Below are 21,034 nucleotides of genomic sequence, written 5' to 3' on the forward strand. Positions count from 1 at the left end.
TGAAAATCGATTTTCAGCTTTGGCCTTATCATCACCCACACCAGAAAAATTCGCATGCGGTGAATGGAAAAGATTATACGGTGTTGTTGATTGACCTGTTGTTCGGTGAATGAGTCGAAATTTAAGCGGTTTTCGGTATTTTTTCAGTTCGATTGATATTCCACTTCTAATTATATTCTCAACGAGCTTAACCGTTATCTTACTCGAATTTTAATAAGACCCTATATATATAAAATATATAGGAATTAGAGTATCACCGGACTTGAATAAAGGAGCTAGGTAGTCGTTTTGGAAGGGAAAGATTTGTCATCAGTAAGCATGCAATTAAGATAAGGAAGTTTATTTTGTTAAATTTATATCAATCTTTTTAACATAGACTGACAAAATGATGATATCTACAAAAAAATATTAATAAACTAAATATCATTAATAAACAAAAAAGCATGACAAAAACAAGAAAAAAAATATGTAAACAAAAGAACATCAATTTTACAACAAAACTAAAAAAAGGTATAAAAAATTCTACTTTTAAATATCTTTCTTTCTTTCTAAAAAATAATTCAAATGCTTTTTTAATGAGTTAAACATTATACCATAAACATGATCTCACATTTTTAAAGTGTTAGAAATATCTATAAGGATATAGAAGGGATAACGGCTATCAAATTGCCACATTAAAGATCTTTTATCATCACCAATCACTAAGGGGTTTTATTTTCTCTCCACAATCAATTGGTTAAAATGATATAGAATTTAAGTGAGGTAGGTTTATGAGATGAATGAGATTTCTTAGTAGTGGACTTAAGGATTTATTTTGAGCCCACGCAAAATATTTTACTACACACTTCACAATTGTATTAGGACAAATTCAAAATTGTTAGGGACCCTTTTGTCTATATATTCTAAACTAAACTAATGGAGTTGTCTAAAAAATATATTATACACCCTATAGTTGCATTTTCTTATTTGCCCCATAAGTTTTGTTCTGCTTTTTCCCATTTTTATCAACGGTATAAATTGTCTATGATTCATTATCTGAAATGTAAGGTTGATTCATTCGTCTTAATTGTTTAAGTTAGAAACAAGTCTACAGTCCACTTTTCGCCCTGCCTACTCTAATTGTGAATTGGAATAGGCATAAAGTGGGCTTTCTAAAGTCAATGTTTTACTCCGTTTTGACGTCAATGCAATCTTTTCTAAGCAAAGATGTTAACTGCCAACTTTGCACCCACTTTTTGCCTACTCTTTAGAATAGGCAGGGCAGAAAGTCGACCGTCTAAACAAGAGCTCAACAACAAAAAGTCTCTTCACAAGCGCATTGAAATTGTTCGTGTTCCACCAGTGTGTCTTTTAAACATATCTTTGGAATAAAGGTGCTTCTTCGATTTGCATCGTAAACTTTGAACAGTTGTTGGCGGGACGGATTACTCAACCACTGGAACGACATCCACGAAAAATTATTTTTGGTTAAACATAAAATGTTCAAACATGTTCAAACGTGTTAACAAGGTTAAACTGCTTGGAAGCGGTTTGTGATTAAAATCTGCATTCACCTATGAAACGAAATAATTGTAACAGTCCATCCAACTTTCCACTCACTTCCAATTTGAATTAAATAGAGATTCCTTTCCACAAACCCAAATACAACCTCGAACTTAGAAATAGCCATATCTCCATTCTCCGCGCATCCCTTTACCTCGAATGTGTTTAGAATTTCAATTCAACAGGACATCCAGTTCGAATAGATTTTTCAAAAACCGCTTTTAACGTTGCTTTAATCAGCATGTCTCGTTGAGCCTCCGTAGCTGCACCCGTCCGATGACGTACACTTTCTTCCACGCACGGCGTTAAGCGTTCACTCCAAAGGGTTTTGACCCATCTGAAAATTGATAGAGAATAAGGAGGGTTAATATATAAAGCTCGACTATAATCTAGCTAGAAAGTATGATACGCAATAGTTATCAGACAGTTGCGAGTACAGTACAATACAAGAAATATTTTACGAGTTCCAAGATTTTTTATCACAATATTTTGTGTTGGAAAAAAGCACAAGGCATTTTTGTAATGAAGTGACGTTAGATTGCTGCTACTGGTACAATGTAGAACCATCTTTTCGTCAATTTATATTTTTACATGTAAAATACAAGATATATTGTACTCTTTTTGCTAATCAGGTTGCTGATATTCTTTTGGATCGCCGATACTTTAAGATTTTTATCACTTTTCTACCTAGTTCATGGTATTTCCAAAAGAATTTCGTGTTGTTGAAAATGTGATTAACCGTGGGTCCAATGAGAGTTTGCCAAAAAAAAATACAAATGAATCTTAAACGTTCATTGACCAATTAGAATACTGCCCAAACTAATTCAAGATCGTACAAGGCTGGACTTGGTTTGCCGCCACCCAGCCCTAGATTTTGGAGGTGGATCTGTCGGTCGGAAAATTTTTTTATTTTGGTCATTTATGGAATTTTGTAATTTTTGAAGAAGAAAAAATTCTCTTCGTCGAAATAGCAATAAAAGTTTTTAGGTCGGCAAGTTTAGAGAAAAGTCGGCCGGCTGACGGCAAAGCAACAAGGTAACTTACTCATAAAGTTCATCTTTATCGTTCAATGGGGCATCTAAGTAAACAGTGACATCTAGAAATGAATGAAGATCAAGAGATAGTTAAGTCAATGTTTCTTGAGTATGGTTTCGTAATCATTTCATATCAGGGTTTCGAGAAATAATATTTTTCAAATTATCATATAATTTGCTTAATAGTAGCGGGATTATTTAGGTACCGAGGAACTAAATAAATGGAAATTTTTTCACATAAAACAATATCCGAGCAGAGCCAAGAGGACCGAAAAGCCATGAAGATATAGACGATGCTATCGTCCGTTTAGAGGCCAGTAAACGCATGGTTTGGTAAACGTGGGGGAAAGAGTTCGGGCGTCAGGGTGGTTTACGGGAAAAAAGTGGCGGTAGAGTTTTGGAACACTGTAAACATCTTCGCCACTGCTTACTCCACCCGAATTTATCACGCCTCTCCTAAACTATTCCCTTTTTTAGTGATCTTGTGTAGACGATAGGATCGTTTAACGAAGATAAAACGCTATCGTATAGCGTTACTACTAAATATCAAGGTTTCCTCCTCGAGATATAAAAAAAGCTGTTCTTTCTTTTGCTCAAAAATGCTGTGTAAGCAAAAAATACGAGATACATTAAATGTTGTCCTTTAATGTTCAAAACAATGAAATAAAGTTTTATTTCGGTTTCAAGATGATGTAATACCTGGTAACTTGTGAACCAATTCAATCTTGAAGAAACTTTTGTGAAGATTTTGATAGACTTCCGATAACCATTTCACCGTGTTGACCATACAGCTGAAATGAGAAAAATGAGAAAAATGAGAAAAATGAAATTGAAAATGGTCACTTAAAATAAAGAATTATGATCCCAAAATTCCCGCTCTTTCCCCCGACACTTCAGATGCCGCTAAGACTGCGAGATCAAATGATTTCTTGATGTTACCATTGGATTGACCAGCTCGTTGACCAGAATTTTCACAAAGCACTTTCGGCTTAAGCTAAACGAACAAAATCGTAAAACCGCCATTCTCAAAACAAACGCACAAAGTATCGAAGAAAAAAGTATTTCCTTTAAAATGAGTACTGAGTTTAGAAGCCAGGATACATACTAATCGTAGAGGTCTTTGGGTGAGTACTGCACCATTTTTTGTCGAAGCCATCTTGTGATGAGAGCATGTTGATTTGATGGTAAGGAAATAATTTTGAACAAACGGTAAGCTTGTTGGGAAAGATTTGTCACACTGAAAAAAAGTAAAAGTTGTCAATGAAGGGAAGGTATGACGAATGACCGGCTTACAGTACTTTTAGGTTCCAAATAAACGGCCCCCCAGCTTGGTAATTTTTCGAAAATTCTCCAACCCCCTCTTATTAGGACCCCCTTACCAGTTTATTAATTTTTAAGAATATTTTCAGCTGTCAAAGAGAAGGCCCCTTATTTTTCTCTAAATAGCTTGATTTAAGCCTACATTTACCTTATTTTTGGGGTTTCAGAAGTACAATTTCCAACCCCCCCGGCAATTAGGCCCTCCGTTTATTAAAATCTCGAAAATTTTCCAACCTCCCCCCCCCCCGTTTATTTGGAACCTAAGAGTAGTCTCATAATAGATCATCCATTCTGTGCAAACAACGCTCTGCTCTGCTCCAAGGAGATGTGGCCAATGTGACTCCTGTTTAGCTTTTCAACGAGCAAAAAACCGCTATCTAATTCAAACTCTATCAAAAGCTTTTTTGTCTCCGCTGCAGATTATATTGAGACGGACTTTAGTTGGCATAAGCAATTATTTCGTCGATAAAAAAAGAAATGTAGAGCGCTGTAATCATATTTGGAAAGAAACCAAATACATTAGAATTACAGCCTTTAGATATCAGAGCTTTACCATCTTACTATACTAAATGAGTTTATGAAAAATGTCTGTAACGCTAGCCCAGTAACATATGTTAAGGTTTCTAAAATTTGAACGCCGCGGCTGGAAAACCTATCCACCTTCGATACAAAAAGTCTCGCGCTAAGTTTGACAAGCGTAGAAAACTCGGATTAGAGAAGACTCTACACTGCTATTTGTAAACGAAAAAAGTTCTGACGTCAATTTCATGAAAAAGTACTGCGACGTCACAAAGTTTCAAATAAAAGGGTGTGGCATTTTTGTTGCACGATTTCGAATTATTTTATATCAACACACGCAACAAAATCCAACATTGTTGTTTGATGATTAAACTTCGTCTAACATTATCTAAAAAGGTTTCAATGTTGGTTGCATTGCATATGCGCCGGTCTTAAGCTGTCCGCATGCGAAGCCAACAAACGGGAAAACCTTCAGTGCTCAATCGCAAAGCGCGAGCCTCTCCTTCACAACTAAGGCTTTTTCTTTCCTAGAAGCAACCCTCTCACCACCTCAGACACCTTTGGGCGTCTGCAACGACGGGTACCCTCGATAATTTTGACAGGGTCACTATGGCATTTCATTGAACACAAGCTTCCGTTATCTTAAAAAGACATATCATCGAGGCTTACATACACAAAATTTTGACTAATGTAGAAAGTTTAGAAGTATATTTTTTATTATGTATTTGGCATTTTAAGCCAAAACGATGTCAGGAATTAACCCACATTATAGTATTTTAAAGGCTTTTGATGCGCAAGCAAAACCGTTAACCGGCGTTTACGACGACGGGAACCGTCTAGTTTTTTACTATGGGAAATTGTACAATTCATGATATGCACCACTGGAAAGTCTTCTAAGAACTTTTAAAATCCTGCGCCCAATACGTCACTTTTTCTATTGTTTATTGAGTGACGTATCAGGTGGAAATTTTTAAAAGTTCTCAGAAGACTTTCCAGTGGTGCATATCATGAATTGATAAAAAAAGGTTCCAAGATTTTAAGGATAAAGAATAAAACAGGTTAAGAACTTACGTTTCGCTTGTTGCAAAAGCGATCAAAGTCACATCTTTATGGAACTGATAAAAATCATCATCACTGCCATTATAATAATGGTTATTCTTCTTTTTCTCCATCCCGTGTGCCAACCAATCAAAAATGAGTGACGTCACACCCAAGTTCTCCAGTGTGTCGATATTAATGACGACAATGTATCGTTGTGTGAGTCGAGGCTCTTCTGATTTGTGTAAAACACCTGCAAAAAATATATGAATGCAAGTTTATGTACAGTTGACACTCGATCCTCAAGGGATTAATAAAAAATTTTCTTCGAACAAGAGAAAGATTCGAATAACAGAGAATATTTTTTTACCACTCTTTCGCTGAGGGGTATTACAGTACGAATTACATAAAGATTCGAATATGGGAATTATGGAACGTAAATTTATGTATTTGAGAGGATTCGAACACCATCACATACCAAGATTGAGGAGAGTATTGGTGAGGTTCATGATATCCTGACATTGCTGGTCATCAATACTTATAATCTTGCAATTGGTACCTTCTCGATGCTGCAAGAGTAAAAACAAGAAATACTAAGTTAAAGATATTTGTTTAATGATTAGAAAGTATGCGCACCTCGATGCTCAAATTCAAAGCAGAATAAACGGAAGAATTTCTCAGAATTTGTGCCAACGTGGCACCGAGAGGGGAGAAGGTAGCTTTCCTTTTGTTTAAAAGTGACGTGTACAAACTGTCTTGGATAAAGAAATTAGATGATGTCATTAGGTGAATAAAAAAATGAAATAAAATTTTCTTCAAATTTTTTTCAGATTTCTTTCAGAAGAGAAAACTTGGAATCCAGGCTTAAGTATTCGTTAACACTTTCATTGTCCTGTCCGGAACAAAAGGAAACCCTATTAGGTATAAAATGATTCCTCGGAGCAAAACAAAGTCAGTAGAAATGCAATGTCTTCTGACACTTTATAACCAGCTAATTGGTTGCAATAGAAAAGTGAAAAGTGTGAGGTATTTGAAGTGGTGGTGCATAATATCATGAATACAGAATTTTTCTTGGCTACTGAAGAGTTAAGACTTTTGCCAGTGTTTAGGTGAAACAAAAGATGTTATACCTGAAGCCATCTTGAGAAAACGGAGACGATATATTTGCCTTCAATTTCTTCATTAACAGTGAACATCAGTTTCTTCTCATGTTCAAGCTATAAAGAAACGGTAGTTGTAATTTTTGACGAGACTGTAACAGCTAAGCGAAATCAATTGGACTTACTAGTTCATTTGTAAAGGGCGATGGTTCAAAGCAATGACTATTCGAAAGAAAAAGGTTTTTAAATATCACATCTAAAGCCATGTTCTTGAGACGGAAATCCCCCTCTCCTTTTTAAACCTCACTGAAACGGTAATTGGTTTGACGTAAAATGGAAAGTGATTTTTTTATTGGCGCTTATCCTTCCTATCGATAATTAGACAATGCTATTGTCCGTTGAAGGGATAGTAAAAGCGGGAAAAAAATATATGCACAGAGTTTACAACCATCACGGCGGATTACGAAAAAAGGTTGCGGTAGAGTTTGTAAACACCTCTGCCACTGCTTACTCCCCCGGGCTTCTTTCCCTCCTAGGTTATTCCCTTTTAGTGATTTTGTGTAGACGAAAGGATCGTCTAGTCGATAATTAGATTCAATATAACCACAAGTTAGATTCAGCGTTTCATTATGCTGAAAGAAAATCACATTTACTAGAAAAATGCAATGGAATAGCAAGAAAATAAAAAAACGAAGCTTACAATTCTTAACCCTTCTTCAAGAGTGTGTAATGGTGTGAGTGTAGAATATGATAAATCATCCAATTTCTCTGTCTCATGGTCTATAAAAGGTAAAAGATTATTGTTCATTATTGGCGATCCAAAAAATATCTGCAATGTGATTGGTTAAAAACTCGTTCCGGATTTTCCGTATATTTCACTCGCCTTAAGGCTCGGAAAATATTGTACGAAAAAGTCTCGGAACTCGTTAAATATTTCTCATATTGTACTCGTAACTGTCCGATAACTATTATTCTTTGATACACCTGAAGGCTAAAGAAAATGAAAAATTAAAAGACATGGAGGGCTAGTGTTCTATCTCGCCCAAGCACGGGCTAAGAGAGGATTATTGAATAATGACCCTTTAATTTCGAAAGGAAAAGTTTAATCAATGGCTTAAAATGATACTATAGAGGGTAGCACCCTTTCCCTCCCGCAAGGTATACGGTAAACAATAGTCTCTATAACTCGAACCTCTAAAAACGTATGTCTCCTTAACTCGAACAATGTACTATAAACCCTAATTCACGAGTCACAATTTCCTTCACTTGAACAAATTTGTGTTCTCCGTGCGTGTTTGAGTTATGGAGACTTCAATGTATGTACTGTATACCTAATGACCGTTCCCTTATAAATCATACTCAAAATACTGAATGGTTGGTACCTTTAAGTCGTATGGTCACTGTTTGTATTCGCTGAGTCAGCATTTTATTGAAATGAACAGTAGGATAACGGTCTTTGGTCCAAGTAGTCGTGCCATATTGGTATCCTTGGATACTGGCTAAACAAGCACTGCTTGCTGTAAATCAAAATTGAAAATAGTACACAGTCAAACTCAAGTGATTTGCTTGGTTCTGAAAAGCGTAGCCTAAAGTATTTTAATTTTTCTCATGATAAAAAGAGACAAATGACCCAGTTTTTGAGACGTAATCTTTAAGCTCTATCAGATGATAAAGTCAGTTTTCGTTAAAAAATTGAATTTTAAGGGTATATAGCCTTGCCCCCTTTAAAGCTTTAATGAAAATATTCCCAGCTTTGCCACCTGTATGTAATAACTTTTAGAAGTAAAACATAAGAATCATTGTGAATGGAGTTAAAAATCCCAGAGTGAAAAAGATGTAAAAAAGTAAAACGTTTAAACAAGTGTCCATGCAGAAATAGTTAAAGTGTTGTCAAACCTTGATTTTCAAAGAATTGTGTCGGACATTCCCTTTCGAAAGTTTTGTTCATGAGCTGTGTAAGATCATTCCATGTAGTTGAAGGTTTGATGGACAGGATGGATAAAAAGTCTTCAACACGTTCACTGTCTTTGAAACCTGAATCTGATGGAAGAAGAAAAAGATCGTTTTATGTTGTGCGAAATCTCTTTAACTCGAACTTCTATAAATAGAATGTCTCTTTAACTGTCAAAAAATTTTTACAATGCCTTGTAAACCTTTCTCGATAACTCGAAATTTTCCTAGCTTGAACAAATTTGTGTTCCTTGTGCGTGTTCGAGTTATGGAAAGTCCACACTGGGCCCTCAACCCAAAAAACGGCAAAAGGCCCGCATGGAAGGGTCAATGAAACGAGTTGAGACCGAGTAAAGGCCACAGTATAGACCAACCAAACCATGCAGACTTTGCCTTTGATATCTGAATCTGAGGAAAAAAACGGAAAAAAATTTTTCTCCATCGAATTAACCGATCATTTGAAGAAAATCTTATTCTAGACAATAGACAGCTCCAGGCCTTTAGTTTTACGTTCGAAATGAAGATGCCAATACGAAGTAGCCTATGAGAATCTTAGCTCGTAAAGCTGATCTACAGTGGTAAATTTTTTGTTACAGACGGAAATAGGACTTTTAGCAAAAAATCAGGCATGATTTTTCAAATTTTGCAGAAGTCTGTTGAATTTGTAGACGAAAAAACACTTTTTCTTGTACCTTAGATCTAGGTAAAATTATACACGAGACCAAATTATAGACCAAACTATATAAGAACATAAGGCTTCGATGGCCAAAATACTAAGAACATATTAAGAACATTTTTAGGCTTAAAACTCAAAATGTTAAGAACATCTAAAGGCTTCAAAAATTTTGGATGTTCTTATAAAAAACGTGTATTTAGGTAGAAACATTGAATAAACAAAAATTGAATAAAACATGTTACCTTCATGGTACTCCCATCCAAAATGGTAGACAACTGTTAACATTAATAATCTCTCATCTGAAACAGAAAACAAGAACAAAATTATTCAAGTCCTCTTGTACATTATATCTTGGATAACAATGTAAATCATATGAAGTCATTTTAAAAAACGGACACTTTATGAGTGGGATTTGAACTAAATAAATTTGGAAAAAAAATCTTAAAGGTTTTACACCTTTTTTTATATAAGGAAAACATTTATAAGGAACTTGAGGCTGAAAATGATCCGAAAAATAAGGAATTGTTAAGGAACTGTCCAGGCTGAGAATAAACAAGTGATACTTTTATGGACCTACCTGGTTATGTATTTAACACATATATAATTGAATTCTACGTGACGTGACCATTAAACAATCATTCAGAACATAAACAGTGACGATCTATTAAAATTAGTCGTTTGTTTCTTATTAAAAAAACGTTTAGAAACCAAAATTTCATGCTCTTGAAATATTCTTTCATATTCAAGACTTCGTGAGCAAAAAAAACATCTATCTCATCAAAAAATTGAGTAATTTGGCTAAGAACATTGATGTATGCTTATTAATAGTGATTCTTAAAGATAAAGATGCTTTTTTTGAGCTGAAAAATTCGTTTTTTTCAAAAATCTGCTTGAGCCATCTTTTACCTACTTTCATGCAAAAAATCAGAAAAAAACAATGATCCAATATTTCACAAAGTCCAAAAAACCCGTTTTTTAGCTGTTTTTTGGCCCAAATTTGCCCAAAAACATTTTCTTTCGAAAATCGGGCTCTCGAATCTGGCCAGTTTTTCTATAAAAACACGCCAAGCAGCCAAAATTTCATGTCTAAACAAACATATTCTTCAAAAGTAAGTCCTAATGAGCAAAAAAAACATAAAAAAATTGAGTAATTTGACTAAGAACATTGATGTATGCTTATTAATAGTGATTCTTATAGATAAACATGCGCCTTTTGAGCCAACAAATTTTTTTTTGCAAAGATCTGTTTGAGCCATCTTTTACCTATGATGGTACCCTACTTTCATGCAAAAAATCAGAAAAAATTAATGATCCAATTTCTCAAAAAGTCCAAAAAACCCGTTTTTTAGCCGTTTTTTGGCCCAAATTTGCCCAAGAAAATTTTTTTTCGAAAATCGGGCTCCGTCACATTTTGGCCACTACCATTTTGCACCTTTGGATCAAAAATCAAAAGATTCCTATGATTCAATCCTGAGAAAAGTTGGTAACAGACGAACGGACGAACGAACACAGGTTAATTTATAGGACCTCCACCGGGGTAGGTCCAAAAAACAAGTTAAGGAACAGAGAGTTTAACTTGACTTTGCTCACGTTTACAAAACCCTAAAGCAAAACGATGAGAAAATATTGACGAACACCATTCAATGTGAAAAGCTTGTGAATTAGAATTGATGAGTAAGCAAACGATAGCTACTTATTTAAAAATAAAACCTTTAAAAACTCCTAATGCGAATCTTTTGAGGCAACTTTAAAGACCGAATTTCAACCAAAGTGAACTAAGTATAACATCCGAAAGGATGACACACAATTCCAAAAAACAACATATTAAATTCTCTACTCTCTCATACAATATAATATATTTGTCCACATCTAATTCAAAAAAATCTTCTTTGCATATTCTACTCGGAGCCTCTTATACTCAATCCATAGGGAGCTAATTACAATGAATGGGTAATATAAACCTTATCGATTCCTTATCGATTCCTTATCGAAGTCCTTCTTAGAAACCCAAAAACGTTAAATATTTTAAAGACCCCTATGGTTATGAAAGGGTTGCCAAGAAGAGGCAAAAGAAGAATAGAGTCGGCTCCAAAAGTGTGTGGATTGATTTCCTAGAAACCATGTCATGTGGAAACCAGGCAATCGCAATAAAACTGGTTCTTTTGAGCCTGGTTTCTCTGCTTGAGAGCTGGAAAACATTTACACACTTTTGGAACAAACTTAAATGACTTTCTACTTCCATATTCATTAACAAATATAATAATTAATTATTAGAAATAATTCTCAACATAAAAAATAAAAACCATATTTTCAGATAAATCCTCCAACTATAAAATCTAAGATCATAGCCGCTGAAGAAAGACTTAGTATCAAATACAGACGGAAGGGTTGGCCGCGCTCGTTCCTCAGCCCCTGCGTTACATTTAAAGTAAAAAGCAGAAATATACGAAGAGAAACTGTTTAACACTTTGTAGCTATCACAGTTTGAAAATCGAATTACTGGGATCAAAAGTATTAAAGAAACAACAGTAGAAAAACCCATTATTTTATCGAAGAATAAAGTATTCTGATAGAAATTTTCATACACAGCAGAAAATCAAAGAAAGTTTTTCAGCTGGAAAATTGTGTTGAGCGCCATTGGAGGAAGCATATTGGGAAAAAGAGATAACTGTTTTTATACCCTTTTATCTTCCTTTCCTACTCTTATAAAATGAAGTTTTCTAAAAAAATCCATTTCATGGCAGATTAAACCGAATCAGAAGTGCAAAAATAAATAAAATTTCTATGAATTTCAATTTTATTTTTATTTTATTTTTGCAAAAAAAACGTCGGCGATTCCGTAAACCAGAAAATAAAAAAGTAATTGCCTAAGTATTTGATCTTATCCAGTAGGAACAAAATTAAAAAAGTTTTAGATAATTTCTCGACCCCAAAATCTTGGTGACAGTTCTATAAAAAAAGATGATCTCCAAGAAAAAGGACCAACCAGAGATACCAGTAGCATGAATATTTCTGACACCCAAAACCAAATCAAAAGCCTACACGTTTTTTTATAAGAACAAACTATATAAGAACATAAGGCTTCGAGGACCAAATTGTTAAGAATAAGTTTAGAACATTTTAAGGTTTTGTAGATCCTAGAACACCCAATTTCTTAGGAGAATGGACAAAAATACTCAAAAATTGGAAAATAAGAACATGTTAAGAACATTTTTAGGCTTAAAACTCAGAAAGTTAAGAAAATATCCGAAGACTTCAAAAATTTTGGATGTTCTTATAAAAATACGTGTATTGGACTTATCATATCAATAGCAATGTATGTATGCGTGGAAAGGTCATGATGGGTATATGTGGATTCGGGAGTTTGTTAGCATAAATCATGCAAAACGTGCAGTTGAAACGTTCTACAATTTGGCAGTTTGTGTTACATATTGTGATATATCTAAATTTAATTGGTTTAGCGTTGTGTAAACGGGTAAACGTGCTTTCATCTGATTGGCTTAGCGTGTAGAGTGCTTTAACTTGATTGGTTTTAATATGCGTTGCATGCTTTAATTTGATTGGTTCTTAGAACTTTGTTGCAGAGATCACACCTAGAACGAGAAGAAACGAAAAAATGGATTTGTGTAAGATTTGTTTGTCATTTTTAGTGTGAAGCATAGGTAATAAAAATTTGTTTTTCAAATAAAAATGTTCTAAAACTTAGATTTCCAGAAATGGCCAAAAGTTAAGTTTTAAAAAACGTTTTGTCCTCATGATTTCATATTAGATTAATCTGTAAAGTTGTAATGTTATTATAATTATGTGTGCGTGTGTGTTTACGGTAATCGTGTTTGTAAGTAAGTAGTTCGTCATTTTTTGACTTTCCTCTTTCTAACAGTTTTCTAAAGGTGTGATCTCGACAAACTATAATTATTGTACGTTATTTATTTAAAAGCTGGTTTGGGCTACTGATTACATTTAAGTAGAATTATATGGATATTCAAGTATTAGAATTATATTAATACCTTAAGGGAAGAAATTTTCACGGAATTTAATTTCACGGTTGAGAGAATCTTTTTGTTTAAAAAATGGCCTTTTTTACCCTAAAAAGACCAATTTTACCAGATTTTACAGTTGATTTTTTAAATCCTGAGAATATTCGTGGTTCGCGGATTTTAATTTCGCGGATTTGTCAAGAAACCGCGAAATAAAATTCCGCGAAAATTTGTTCCGCACAAATGTTGTCCCTTAAGGTAAATACAAACAACACCCCCTGATAGATACCATGCCCTACTCTGTGTTAATATCTGACCCTCACTTTTCAATGTCAAACAACGACCAAATAACTTTCAAGAATATTTTCACATGAAAACAAATAAAACTGTTCAACAATTACCAAATCAAATTGGCTTGTATTAAAAACATTAACCAAAAACAAATTGACTTGTATTTTCTACCTGTCAAGCTAATTCTGTTTCCTCCAGTCAGCAGTCAACGGTTAGTAAGGAATTGAAAATATAGTTTTTCCATGGAATTTGATCCCCAACTGTTGAGACCACCGGATATCTGGTCTTGAAGTAAACTCCCCTGTCCCTCGAATTTCAATATTCTCAATGAACAGTGGGGGAAATAGACCTTTTCATAAATTACGTCACAAACATCACTTGCCTCGTATTCAAACAATTACCATGATGATTGTGTCCCTTGAAACATTAAAAATGATTCTTTTATGAATAGAAAGTAGTTTTAATAAAATCCGGTGGGAGTTAATCACCATGGCAATAATTTCAAAACGAGGCAAGTGATATTCGTGACGTAATTAATGAAAAGGTCTATTATCTCCAGGAGAATCTTTTCAATTAATCATGAGACACCATCGCAATTCAGTTTCTTTCGAAACACTGACAGACAAAATTAAAAATAAATCGTATAATGGTACGATATGCCAATCAAAAAATCTTGTCCCGTCGCTACGTCACGTCAAGTCAGATCATTTCACTGGCGCAATGCATTACTGCAAATTTGATGTTTAATTATCTTGGTTCTCAAGCAATGAAGAAAAGTATATTATGAATAAAGTTAGTGGATAAAAGGTGAACTAACCTGTAGAACTGTTGCTCCTATTCTGCTGTTTATAAGCATCGGTGGCTGAGGGCGTTGAACTGTTGGATTTCCTCGGTTGAAACTGTTGGGGTATCTTGACGATGGGTGGTCGATCCTGGGGCGTCAATTGAGAGCCACGCCTTGGAGGAGCGGGTGGCGGTATTTTCTTGCTATCTCCCTCGTACGAGTTACGTTTTGGTGTTACGGAAAGGGCGGCGGCACCCCCGACGTTGCGCATATCTTCGTAAGAGCTAGGTTTCTTATTTAACGATGCTGTCCGTGAAGTTTCGGGCGTTCCCGTAAGGTTTAAAGCACCTTCGTAAGAGTTCCGCTTTACGGAAGCCTCTTCCCGTGAATTATTATAGTTTGATTTTTCTTCATAAGAATGTCTTTTAATTTGTTGTGCGTCAGGCGCTTGAACATAAGAAGAATTCAAACGCTGATTATTAGAGGCGTGGTTATTTAAAGGGACGATATTGTTCGATTTATTAACTTGAGGTGAATAATTTTTCGTCTGTCGTATAGAAGATGACTTGGTGACTGTCGCTACTTTAGCTTGTACAGGGACAGCCGGAGGTAGCACGGTACTCGGCTCCGGGGAGTCGCGATCCGGTTTACTCAGTTGTATGGTTGAGGTTCTGGCCTCTTTTACAGGGATTTCGTATTGGTCTTGCATGAATAAAACATCTTCGTGCGTATCGTCCTCAGGTGTGAATTCACCTTGGTATTTCTTTCTTAGCTGATTCAGTTCGTACGCTAATGCGCTATTCTTTTTCCGTTCATCATTCAACTGATGGTAGTATTCTTTCATCTGTTTGTCAGAGTTCAGTAATTTACACTCAAGATCAGTCTTCTTTTGTTCTAGAACATGAAAATCGCGAACTTCTTCTTCGTATTGTCTTAACCTTTCCTTGAATTTTTGTGTCTCTTCAACCATAAGTTCGCTTAAAACTTTATTTTTACTTTTCTCTTTATCAATGTCTTTTTGGTGTTTGTCATGGTCTTTCTGATTTTTCTCGTATTTTGAAGACTGAGTGACCAGCTGTTGAGCGAGCGCTTTACAATCATTCATAAGTTCGTTAAAAGCGTTATAATAGTCTTTACGTTCTTTTTCAAGCGTTTCGCGTAACGAATCTCGCTCTTTTTCGAGATCGGCATACTTCGTTTGCTCTTGATCGATCTAAATGAAAACAAATTTAGGGACAAGAATAAAAATTACCATTTATCAAGAGTAAGTGATTATCCCTCCCTTTCTTATAGAATAAATCAAAATCTTTGATCGGAGTTTTTTTCGAAAGGAGTACGCTATTGGTACCAATACTCGATATAGATGTAAATGCATCGAGAGCGCTAGATCTATTGACGTGAGGCAACGTTGCACTTCATTTGTTTTGTTGTTTTTTTTCAAAAAAAGTTCCGGTCAAATATGGCGGATAGAATTTCATTAAAGGTCAGTCAAAGTAAGTGGAGAAGTTGAATGAAAGCCTGTGAGAGCAGGAGTCCGGAATTTCATGTCAAATCGATAAATATTTCAAAAGATATCATTTTCGTTTAGCCCCCCCCCCTCCCCTACTTAATAGTAGGAAGATGCTGGAATAGTTATTAAGATTATTAAGGCACTCTAAATATAATCCTCTCAACTGACCGAAAGATATTGGTATTGCGATTTTAACAGGAAAACGTTTCATGTCAGACCTTCAGTTTTTTTCACTAAAGACAAAAAGAATCGCAATTTATGATTGTTTGGGGCTTGATGTTGGTAAAAAATGAGAGTTGAATTAAGAGAATGATAAGAAGGTTTGTTAAATGATTCGTACTTTTTACTTTTACATAATAATACATTACAATCAATGTTTATTTGGATGAAATTATCACTTTTTCTAAAGAAAACTTTCCCCAACTCATGGAAACATTTCTTGTGCGGTTGATTTTTCACAACTTGAAAAAAATGGAGGAGTCAATAATCGTTCTGATTTATAAAAATAAAGAAGGGTAAAGCAGTCGAAGACTCTCTCAAGGGGAAGGAAAATTGATATGATACATTTCCCACTAAATACATTTCACATTTTAAAACCTGTTCAAAAAATTGTTTGATCAAACCTGTGCTTGAAGACGTTCCCTTTCTTTTTCCAACATATAAGTGACGTCATCGCCTTGTGCAGTGTCCGCTGCGTGTTTGTGATATTCCTCGTCCAACTTTTCAACCACCTATAAAAAGTAAAACATTTTGTTGTTCATTATTACTGATATTTTGTAAAGCTTTTATTTTACATAAGTGTTCCCCTTTCATATCAGACACATGTTTCATATTAGGACAGTGTCTGCCTATTGTTATATTGTGCTGAATAAACTTTCTGACCAACTTGCTCCACATCTGTGTCAATCCATGTGAAAAAACTTGTGAATCAAAATTAAGTAAGCAAACGATATCATTCTTATTTTAAAAACAAAACCTTTAAAGTATCTTTAAACTTTGAAAGCACATAAGGGAAAGCGGGCTGCGTTCGAATTAATGTCAAAGGTTGAAAGTTATTATTTTGAAAAGCTGACAGATGGAATAATGACATTATTTGGTTGAATCCTAACTTTGCTATAACGTTGATGGGCATTTCATAAACAAACGAAATACCCGTATAAAACAAATCTAACTCATCAAATTAATATGTCCTAAAGTTGGATACTTTATTAATGATTTTTTATATTAACTGTGAAAAGGTATTAATTCAATACAAAATCATAGCCATTTTGACAGTCTGTTATGCTCATAGATAGCAAAAAGTTCCACTTGCTGACTGTGGATCCCAAGAAAAATCATAAAAAATGTCTCAATCTCAAATCTAGATCAGGAGCCCCCCTTATATATGATACCTCTTTATGAACTTTCTGTAAATCTTGGACGGTCGTTTGCATTTGTTCCCTGACAACTTGATGATAAGCAACCACGTGGTTGAGATGAGCTGACGGTTCACCCAGCCACACTTCATCTTCCTCTTCACCTGAAAAAAGTATATTATACGTTGTATTTCATCTAATATTTTACAGTTGGTTGTTTCTTGCTAAACTTGTCAAAACATACTCTAATTACTTTCACTATTTGAATCCCTCTAGTTTGAACAAACCGTACACGTCCAAAAGTTCAATTTAGCGTGAGTCATCACTATACAAAAATTTCATATCCCTCCACATTAAGAGGGGAAATGTTACAAAATGAAGAAAAGAAAGGATTGGGTGGGGAGAAATTGTCTGAGTGTAAATCATACTTAATTTGCTATTGATAGGAAGTTCTAAAAATTCTGAAAAACAAAAATGAAAGTTAGCAAGGAAATAAATCAACACGAGCTATCTGATTTGCAAAATAACAGAAATGATTAAAAAACACTAACCTTGTAGTAGATAGGATTTATCCTCTGCCTGATTGTCAACATGTGCCAAGTCAACATCGTTTAGTAGATGGGACAACGGTAAAGCATGGCCAGTGTCACTTGACTAAAACATTAGAAATGAAGCAATATCAGTGACCCCACAGCAGCTTTGATATCTATATGATACTCAAAAACGTAAAAGACATTGGCAAATGATGAAGTCACATAAGATATATTTTCAGAGTCCCAGAAAAAGGTATCTTTGTGGATAATGTCAAGGAAAGAGCATCGTTCATGACTCATACATTGCAATGAAGTGAATACAGTCGCTCTCATGTTGTCTTCTGACCACCATAACCGTTGGAAAACCAACGATCCTGTGAGACTTGAACTCACAACCATTCCATTTGCGGTCAGAAGGCAACATGAGAGCGACTGTATTCACTTCATTGTAATACATAGGGCAAAATTCCTGATTAAACTCATACTTTGTTTTATACTGTTGCATATGATAGTATCAGAGAGGAGTACTTAGTACTGTCAAAATAATTTTGACAGGGATAAAAGAAAAAATATATGAACAGATCTTACAAGTACAGCTTTTAGAAGGACATCTTTGGCTTGAAGCTCTGCTTCCATTAAACACAACAACTCAATCAAGTCATCATGGCTCAAATCTTTGAGCTGAAAAGAAAATAATGTACAAAACTGGTATACAACTAGTTCAATCATTGGTTTTAAAAGGAAAAGGGGACACTTTGTCTGAGTAAGTGAACTGATCACTAATAAGGGCTATCCCTAATGTACTTTGTTTTTTGCCAATCTAAATAGAAGTATTTTTAGGGTTAACCCAACCTGTTTAAAAATACACACTGAATAAATCATACCTGTTTGTGATTTTTAAAATCAGCCGGTTTTATTGTTCGTGTGCGTTCTGGGCTTAGAAATTTATCCTCATTATGATGAGTCTTGCGCCGAAGCTTTGCAGAAGCCATTTTGATTTACTGTCACATCAATGGTGTTAAATCCAATCAAAAATCATTTTCTTTGGTTTTTAATATTGATATCAATTTCAATTTACATCATCGATATATTCCATATAATGATCATAATTAGTTTGAATGTAAAATGACTAACTAAGAAAGAGGATTCAAAGAAATATATCTACAATAATACACTGGCATTGCATGAATACAAAATTTACATTTCTATTAGTGGTGTCAAATTACTACAGTTTTAAGACAAAAAAGACCATCCTTTTAACTTCTACGAGTGCTTTTTAAGCACTGCTCTGCCCACTATGTAGTAGATAGACCACAGACACAGTCCTTGGACCTCATGATACAGCCTGCCTCTTTTTAAATTGGGTATCTCTGTTTTTATGACTAGTTGAATAATAACACATTTCTGCAAACCTGTAGGAAAGGTTTGGAGATCATATCATCATATTTTGAAATTGAATTCTTCTAAAACACTGTAAATGTGCGATCAATTGCTGAAGTAAAGAGTGTAGGATAGTGTCCTGCATAGAGTTTTTTTAAGAGAAGAAAAATCTGAGGAAAAAAATTGAAGAGATAAAGTTATTGGAAAAAGACACTAATTCTCTGGTGTCAAAAATAAAATATCTGTTCGACTTCAAGCTAAAAACATGTATAGTGTTTTATATTCGAGGTGGTGACAATTTACATTTTTTCTTTGTATATAGGGACGAGATAACATGAATAGAAGCAGTATATGTTATGAGCAAAAAATCAAAAAAGAATTTCAAGGGAGGGGGTCATTTCAAAAACCTTATTAGAAAGAAAGATTTTTTCAATTTTTAAGGGAGGGGAACCAACCTAACTAGGAAACTATGCGGGTGGGTGAAGCAATGGATGGAATTGGATAAAAATCCAACAATCTTGGGAACAATTTCAGACAATTTTCCCACTCAAAAGAATTGGAACACTAACAAAAATTATCAGTGAGTTGGACGACCTGAATGCAACATATTTGTGATGGCTGCCTTAGAGCTATTGGGGCAGGCAGGCTAAAGAACTTTTCATTTTCCGCGATTTGTCTTTTTTGATTTCCCAAACATTTGTTTTATGTGTTCACTTCCACAATAATTTAGTTAATTGTACTTTCGGTCAGCATAGCGTCAGCCCCCCCTGCTGGTTGGGGGGGGGGGGCAACACCCTAAATTTTTCCCAAAAAAGGAGGGGGCTGGAAGTACACTACTTTTTTGGTGGGACCTATGTACTTGGGGGGAGCTAAAATCTCATCACTTAACGTGGGGGCTAAAATAATTCAGCTTAATAGTTGGCTTCAATTACTCAAATTGAAGCTCATGAATCTGAAAAATTTTTGCCTGCGGCCTAATATTTTTATAGAAAGTGTGCAAAATGTTTTATCTTAAACTTAGAACTGAACACAATTTACATTGGAAAACCCTTTTTTACTAGATCAATTTTTAGAAATTGTCTAGTGTCAAAAGTCCTGGGGGCTAACAAAAAATTCATAAATCTTTGGGGGGACTTAAAACTCAGGGGGGACCTAATTTTTTCCTAAACCCAGGCTGACGCTATGGTCAGTTGGGTTCATGATATTATACATGTTTGGGTAAACAAGAAAAAAATCGAAAGCTGGTGTTTAGTTGAGCTTCTGTGCAATGGAAATATCGCACTTTGTGATGCACTCATAATCTTTTGGCAAAGAAATTTTCACCAGAAAAGTCAATTTTAGAGAAGTTCATTCCATGACAAATGTTACTTTGCCGTGTTTCTTTTTGATTGCTTCTGTTGTTTTGAAAACCAAAACAAACGGACCAACGTTTATGCCTTTGTTTGACCGCATGCATGGCCAACAAATTTTTGCAGACGGCCACTTTTTTCTGCCACTTTATATTATGGAGATAATAAAAAGTTTAGAAATTATTTCCATTGTTTTTTATGAAAAATATGCGAGCCGTAGCAAAAATAAAGATAGCTGACGAAACAGTGTTGGAATATTTACAGCGAGCAATGAAATTCTAATTATTTTTCTAATTCTATTTAGTACTTTTCAGTCTCTACTGACAAATATGCTATCTCAAAATCGTAAGGACCGCGTTCGTCTGTAAAAGGACTGGGAATGACAACAAAGTTGCATGATTGTGTTTATGAATAGGGCACCATATCACCGACTTTCCGACTCACAACAAGATTCTTGTTGTAGAATTTTCTGTGGGAGGACTATTTTCCTCAGATGTTTAATCTTCAAGTGCCTTCAGAGGTTTTACAGGTTAGACGTGAATCTTGTAGGAAGGGTCATTTTTCAAAAAAAATTGCCTAAATCGATTTCGAATTTCGCATTTTGCCATTTTACCCTCTACGCAAACAAACGTGCTTGTTCTTTTTCAATGTTTGGAGAAGGTAAGTCTATAAAAGT

At 34.8% G+C, this 21,034-nt stretch overlaps 1 protein-coding gene across 1 annotated transcript; it reads right to left on the reverse strand.

Moving 5' to 3' along the window:
* Positions 1-642: 642 nt before the first annotated feature.
* LOC136799856 (uncharacterized) lies at positions 643-18,764 on the reverse strand. The gene is made up of 17 exons (XM_067056544.1): positions 18,514-18,764; positions 18,218-18,310; positions 17,648-17,750; positions 17,133-17,260; positions 16,365-16,472; positions 14,265-15,444; positions 9,422-9,478; positions 8,450-8,593; positions 7,936-8,070; positions 7,254-7,333; positions 6,584-6,670; positions 5,932-6,022; positions 5,487-5,706; positions 3,682-3,813; positions 3,276-3,367; positions 2,587-2,638; positions 643-1,879 (listed from the first exon to the last, which is right to left on the reverse strand). Exons 1-17 carry the CDS (start codon positions 18,619-18,621, stop codon positions 1,708-1,710), a joined length of 2,982 nt encoding a protein of 993 aa, XP_066912645.1. The 5' UTR covers positions 18,622-18,764; the 3' UTR covers positions 643-1,707.
* Between the last annotated feature and the right edge of the window lie 2,270 nt (positions 18,765-21,034).

The sequence above is a fragment of the Clytia hemisphaerica genome, unplaced genomic scaffold, assembly GCF_902728285.1.
Source record: "Clytia hemisphaerica strain Z4C2 unplaced genomic scaffold, Clytia hemisphaerica genome assembly, whole genome shotgun sequence".
Classification (NCBI taxonomy): domain Eukaryota; kingdom Metazoa; phylum Cnidaria; class Hydrozoa; order Leptothecata; family Clytiidae; genus Clytia; species Clytia hemisphaerica.